The 7,463-nt window shown below is 44.6% G+C and overlaps 1 protein-coding gene across 1 annotated transcript; it reads right to left on the bottom strand.

The window, feature by feature from the left end:
- Window positions 1–4,373: 4,373 nt before the first annotated feature.
- Window positions 4,374–6,879, bottom strand: LOC110446035 (spore wall protein 2-like). The gene is made up of 2 exons (XM_021490980.1): window positions 6,804–6,879; window positions 4,374–6,481 (listed from the first exon to the last, which is right to left on the bottom strand). The coding sequence occupies exons 1-2, from the start codon at window positions 6,877–6,879 to the stop codon at window positions 4,374–4,376; spliced, it is 2,184 nt and encodes a 727-aa protein (XP_021346655.1).
- Window positions 6,880–7,463: the final 584 nt, after the last annotated feature.

The raw sequence follows: 7,463 nt of genomic DNA, 5'->3' as shown, positions 1-7,463 counted from the left end.
GGCTCGCTTTCATGTCCCGCTAGTCCTCCGTTTCAAAAGGAAACACTTGTAATTGCAGTGCAGTGTTAAACAATAAGACCAAACAATCTGTCGGTTACTAATGTTTCAAAGGGATACTTTTAAATCCTGTGATACAAAATAAGAGTCGCAGTATATCAAAAGCGACTTTTATATAGCAAGGTTCGAAAGTATTATTACCGTTTCCCAAGGGTACGCTGTTTAAACCTGAAGATCTGGTCGACGTTTCTAATACTTCTAAGGATCGCTAGTGTTTGTCAGACAAGTGTGTGTTTTGTATACATCGGCATTTTTTATGAGAATGTTTTTGTTGGTTCTAGGACAATCATTTTACGTTAAATGCAGCTTGCCTTGCATAAATACGGTCGATTCTACGTTGAAAATAAAACGGCGTTAAAATAATCGTCATCGTTTGCATAGAATTCAGGAAAATGTTTTAAACATATTTTATTGCCAAAAAGCAAAAGGATTGAGTCTGATCGGCTATTGCTATTGTACATAAACAGGTTGCCAATGCTTTGCAAATAACACAGAGCAGAGCTTTTCACATCCGGGTATTTAAAATCATGTGAACAGATGGAATCCAGCAGAAAAAAATATATCTGTATATCGTATTTCGAAATAACACATGTAAAATTGACCAAATCGCTGTTAACTGTTGTAAGATCATCTGTTTAGATAAAATCAAACACTTCGTGTAGGATTTGTCAGGGTGTGTTTAATAATATCGTACTGGGTTATCTGAATCACTTCCGGGTCCGCAGACCACACCTTACTCACATGCCGGGACGTGAAGTGTTTCGTATTATTCGCATAACTGCATCCTTTGACTTCAAATACAACTTATAAGCCACATATCTATGATTCATAAGTTTTATTGATAATATCCTCTTTCTGTAAACTATTCGCATATTGACTAATGCAATCATCATCATCATCATCATCATCATCGTCGTCGTCGTCGTCGTCGTCGTCGTCGTCATAATCATAATCATCATCATCATCATCACCATCATCATCATCATCATCATCATCATCATCATCATCATCATCATCATCATCATCATCATCATCATCATCATCATCGTCGTCGTCAGCGGCAGCGGCAGCGGCGTTGACGTCATCCTCGTCGTCGACAAGGCGGACTGAAAGCCAGTATGCAATGATTTACACAAGACGATTATTTAGAAAGCCGTACAAAAAATACTCTAAATATACACATCAATATCAATAATGGAATGCATTTCTTCATTTAAATATTTCTTTGTGGTGGGTTCAATAAATATCTTATTCAATTATCTTTCTAGTTGGTTCGTTTCATGTGGGTGCAGTTAAAAAATCTAACAACGCACATTTTTAGCCAATAAAATTAAAGTACATATTTGTTGAAACCCTTCTCGTGACTTAGTGCAAAGTCGTATCTAACATTTTACATAGCCAATAAAAACTGATAATGTTAAGAACTCTTTGAAACGTTAAAAGCATTAACTTTGTGTTTAATACAGACTCTAGATGAATCATTTAAATGTATCAGATAAAATTTCTTTATTAAGAAGATAAACGTAAATTAGATGTTAGCTTCCGATGATACTCATTATATTAATGGAAGTGTATATATTAACAAGACCGTTTTTTGTGAAAAGCATTTGGATTTTAAAATAAAACACAAAGGCGTTTTAACGGTGAATTTTTATTCAGATTATCTAAATAGTTCAATAAGATAATTATTAAAGCCAAGCTGTCCCTATCGGAATGGTACCCGTTATTGGTTTTCGGTAAGATTAAGAGATAGACACGTACGTGGAGACCGTTATATTGGGAGTAAAGCACTTATACACATTAATCCTCCCTATACCTAAGGCACAAACAACACACTAATGTAGTCAAAGATTGGATCAACCTCGTCGTCATATACAGCTGGCGGATTTACAAATACCATTTCAGAAAAATCACAAAAGCACTGAACAAATTGTTTATATTTTTGTTGTTTAAAGATTTAAGTTTGGGAACTTCAAAGCAAACATAAAAACAAATTATGGCGTCGATACTTAAGGCAAAAAGGCACGTGCCTAACACAATTTCACCATAAAAACGAACCCCATGAAACAGTTTATGTTTGATATTTGGCAGATATTCCATAAAAGTTAGGCCGATATTCAAACTAGGCAACGCTATATATCGGTTCCGTAAGTCCAAAAAGACCGATCTTCCGACGGCAGAGTAAGATCAAGATCCGCTAACGGACATGTTCATTCTGACCAATGATGATCCGCTAACGGACATGTTCATTCTGACCAATGATGATCCGCTAACGGACATGTTCATTCTGACCAATGATGATCCGCTAACGGACATGTTCATTCTGACCAATGATGATCCGCTAACGGACATGTTCATTCTGACCAATGATGATCCGCTAACGGACATGTTCATTCTGACCAATGATGATCTGTGTCCGAACAGATCACCAAAGTCCTGCTGTTAACACATGTCTTATCGGCTACTACAGAACAGTAAGTAGTTTTAACAGAGGTCCATTTACGACAATGAAGAGAGTCTATTCTGCCTTTTCAATGGTGATTCCCTAGGCACCGTCGTCATGGGATCTTAGATGTTGTGAGAACACTAAACCCCCTGAGAAGAAGTCGAAAATATAAATTGTTTATGGACGGACGACGGACGACAGACAACGACGGACAAAAGGCGATTAGAATAGGTCACTTCGTCTCAGGTGACCTAAAAAAAGTTAGACCTGACCCCTATCTACAAATGGTATCATTGCATGAACGCTGTATAATTAATAGTTTTTGAGTTATTTCCGTTTTCAGATATACACACACAAAATGTAGAACGTCATGTCTGGTTTGTTGACCTGCTTGAAAATGTTGCAATGACGCCTTCTGTACAGGTAAAAAGATCATGGATGTGATACCTTTTGCCATTTAGAAGGAATATGTGTAAAGAATTTTGTGTAGAAGAACAGAAAAGATAACAAAAACCATAGGTATTTTCACCCTTTGATGAACAGCCCTAATTAGGTAGAAAAGGTATAGCAATCTAAGCATCTTGTGAATGGAACTGCCGTCATGAAATTCATGCAAGATCGACTGAGCAGAATGGTGAATTAGAGTGAATTATCGGAGGGGAAACAGATCAAACACAGTGTCTATAGAGATGTACTCAAACATTTTTGTTTCATTTTCTTGATGGAAAAACCATAACAGCTCTTGTCCTGTATACTGTTTTGCAATGTATACCCAACAGCAGTAATCGTAGAGCGTCTGGCGGTCTTCACTAAAACATAGACCATCTTCCTAGGGCTTCGCCACTGGACCTTGCAGAAGCCAAGTGAACTATGGCCTCCCTCCCCATAGCTCAGTACACTAGGACCTCATTCCCAATAGCCCAGTGAAATATGGCCTCCCTCCCCATAGCCCAGCGAACTATGGTCTCCCCCAATAGCCCATGTTAACTATGGCCCCCCCTCCACATAGCCAAGTGAACTATGGCCTCCCTCCCCATAGCCCAGTACACTAGGACCTCATTCCCCATAGCCCAGTGAAATATGGCCTCTTTCCAATAGCCCAGTGAAATATGGCTTCCTTCCCCATAGCCCAGTGAAATATGGCCCCCCTCCACATAGCCCAGATAACTTCCACTTCCCTCCCCATAGCCCAGTGAACTATGGCCTTCCTCCCCATAGCCCAGTGAACTATGGCCTTCCTCCCCATAGCCCAGTGAACTATGGCCTTCCTCCCCATAGCCCAGTGAACTATGGCCTTCCTCCCCATAGCCCAGTGAACTATGGCCTCCCTCCACATAGCCCAGTGAACTATGGCCTTCCTCCCCATAGCCCAGTGAACTATGGCCTCCCTCCCCATAGCCCAGTGAATTATGGCCTTCCTCCCCATAGCCCAGTGAACTATGGCCTTCCTCCCCATAGCCCAGCGAACTATGGTCTCCCCCATAGCCCAGCGAACTATGGTCTCCCCATAGCCCAGTTTACTATGGCCCCCTCCCCATAGCCCAGTGAACTATGGCCTCCCTCCCCATAGCCCAGTGAAATATGGTCTCCCCCCATAGCCCAGTGAACTATGGTCTCCCCCCGTAGCCCAGTGAACTATCACTTCCCTCCCCATAGCCCAATGAACTATGACCTTCCTCCCCATAGCCCAATGAACTATGACCTTCCTCCCCATAGCCCAGTGAACTATGGTCTCCCCCATAGCCCAGTGAACTATCACTTCCTTCCCCATAGCACAGTAAACTATGGCCTCCCTCCACATAGCCCAGTGAACTATGGTCTCCCCCTTTAGCCCAGTGAACTATCACTTCCCTCCCCATAGCCCAGTGAACTATGGTCTCCCCCCATAGCCCAGTGAACTATGGCCTTCCTCCCCATAGCCCAGTGAACTATGGCCTTCCTCCCCATAGCCCAGTGAACTATGGCCTTCCTCCCCATAGCCCAGTGAACTATGGCCTTCCTCCCCATAGCCCAGTGAACTATGGCCTTCCTCCCCATAGCCCAGTGAACTATGGCCTTCCTCCCCATAACCCAGTGAACTATGGCCTCCCTCCCCATAGCCCAGTGAACTATGGCCTTCCTCCCCATAGCCCAGTGAACTATGGCCTTCCTCCCCATAGCCCAGTGAACTATGGCCTTCCTCCCCATAGCCCAGTGAACTATGGCCTTCCTCCCCATAGCCCAGTGAACTATGGCCTTCCTCCCCATAGCCCAGTGAACTATGGCCTTCCTCCCCATAGCCCAGTGAACTATGGCCTTCCTCCCCATAGCCCAGTGAACTATGGCCTTCCTCCCCATAGCCCAGTGAACTATGGCCTTCCTCCCCATAGCCCAGTGAACTATGGCCTTCCTCCCCATAGCCCAGTGAACTATGGCCTTCCTCCCCATAGCCCAGTGAACTATGGCCTTCCTCCCCATAGCCCAGTGAACTATGGCCTTCCTCCCCATAGCCCAGTGAACTATGGCCTTCCTCCCCATAGCCCAGTGAACTATGGCCTCCCTCCCCATAGCCCAGTGAACTATGGTCTTCCTCCCCATAGCCCAGTGAACTATGGCCTTCCTCCCCATAGCCCAGTGAACTATGGCCTTCCTCCCCATAGCCCAGTGAACTATGGCCTTCCTCCCCATAGCCCAGTGAACTATGGCCTTCCTCCCCATAGCCCAGTGAACTATGGCCTTCCTCCCCATAGCCCAGTGAACTATGGCCTTCCTCCCCATAGCCCAGTGAACTATGGCCTTCCTCCCCATAGCCCAGTGAACTATGGCCTTCCTCCCCATAGCCCAGTGAACTATGGCCTTCCTCCCCATAGCCCAGTGAACTATGGCCTTCCTCCCCATAGCCCAGTGAACTATGGCCTTCCTCCCCATAGCCCAGTGAACTATGGCCTTCCTCCCCATAGCCCAGTGAACTATGGCCTTCCTCCCCATAGCCCAGTGAACTATGGCCTTCCTCCCCATAGCCCAGTGAACTATGGCCTTCCTCCCCATAGCCCAGTGAACTATGGCCTTCCTCCCCATAGCCCAGTGAACTATGGCCTTCCTCCCCATAGCCCAGTGAACTATGGCCTTCCTCCCCATAGCCCAGTGAACTATGGCCTTCCTCCCCATAGCCCAGTGAACTATGGCCTTCCTCCCCATAGCCCAGTGAACTATGGCCTTCCTCCCCATAGCCCAGTGAACTATGGCCTTCCTCCCCATAGCCCAGTGAACTATGGCCTTCCTCCCCATAGCCCAGTGAACTATGGCCTTCCTCCCCATAGCCCAGTGAACTATGGCCTTCCTCCCCATAGCCCAGTGAACTATGGCCTTCCTCCCCATAGCCCAGTGAACTATGGCCTTCCTCCCCATAGCCCAGTGAACTATGGCCTTCCTCCCCATAGCCCAGTGAACTATGGCCTTCCTCCCCATAGCCCAGTGAACTATGGCCTTCCTCCCCATAGCCCAGTGAACTATGGCCTTCCTCCCCATAGCCCAGTGAACTATGGCCTTCCTCCCCATAGCCCAGTGAACTATGGCCTTCCTCCCCATAGCCCAGTGAACTATGGCCTTCCTCCCCATAGCCCAGTGAACTATGGCCTTCCTCCCCATAGCCCAGTGAACTATGGCCTTCCTCCTCATAACCCAGTGAACTATGGTCTCCCTCCCCATAACCCAGTGAACTATGGTCTCCTTCCCCATAACCCAGTGAACTATGGTCTCCCTCCCCATAACCCAGTGAACTATGGTCTCCCTCCCGATAACGCAGTGAACTATGGCCTCCCTCCCCATAGCCCAGTGAACTATGGTCTCCCTCCCGATAACCCAGTGAACTATGGCCTCCCTCCCCATAGCCCAGTGAACTATGGTCTCCCTCCCGATAACCCAGTGAACTATGGCCTCCCTCCCCATAGCCCAGTGAACTATCACTTCCCTCCCCATGCCCAACATTTATACCTATTGCTTACAAGTGCATTAGTGTACTTGTAATTAATTTTTAAAAACTTTTACTATGAGAGGAATTTTAAATAGCTTTAATTAAGCTTACTTATGTGATTGAAGTTTATTAATTCCCATAAACAACCTAACTGAGTTATGATATTGAATATGTTTTAATTTGATGACCAGAAGATGTTATTTTCATCTTTTATGGAACAATCAGTTACTGCTTATTCATCAACTTAGAAATAGATATAGAGTCAATAAAATTCCTCCATCGAGAGAGGATGAATATACTATCAAATACGACCAATTCATCACTTTGTAAGTAATATCCTTGACAAACACAGTAAGGCATACTCTAGTGCATCCATCTGGTACTGTCCAGTAAAAACAGAAAAGCACGGCACACTAAAAGGCATTTCTAGTGGTATCAGGTTCCCATCACAGCAGATGTGTCTGATACAGCTTGATGGCATTAGCTAATGTCACTTTATACCAATCTTAAACAATTCACATTTATCTGCACCCCGGACAAAACATATTCAAATTGATCAACCTCCAGGGATATTGAAACATCCGCCACAATGCTGAAACAGAGTACTGACAAAAGGTCTTATCCTGGGTTAGATCTACACATGACACTAGCACTGCTCCCCGGATATATATCTACACCCTTTATCACAGTGAGACAGGGGACACAATAGGTTTACTTTTACAACAACTCCCCTCTAACTTTGTAACAAGGCATAAACCATGTATATATTTGTACACTTAATCTTTTCTCACTGAGAAACAAGGGACAAACCATGTACAGTGATACCATCAATTTCTCTTACTGTGAAACAGGGAAAAAACATGTTTATTCATACCAACTGAACAGTCTACTCTGACTGTGAATTGAGGGACAAACAATGTATATTGAAACAATCACTATTCCCTAACATTGAAACAAGGGACAAACCATGTATATTTATACCATCAATATCCCTTCACTGTGAAACAA

This window comes from Mizuhopecten yessoensis, unplaced genomic scaffold (genome assembly GCF_002113885.1).
Source record: "Mizuhopecten yessoensis strain PY_sf001 unplaced genomic scaffold, ASM211388v2 scaffold2461, whole genome shotgun sequence".
Taxonomy (NCBI): domain Eukaryota; kingdom Metazoa; phylum Mollusca; class Bivalvia; order Pectinida; family Pectinidae; genus Mizuhopecten; species Mizuhopecten yessoensis.
This window is presented reverse-complemented; position numbering and strand designations above follow the sequence as displayed.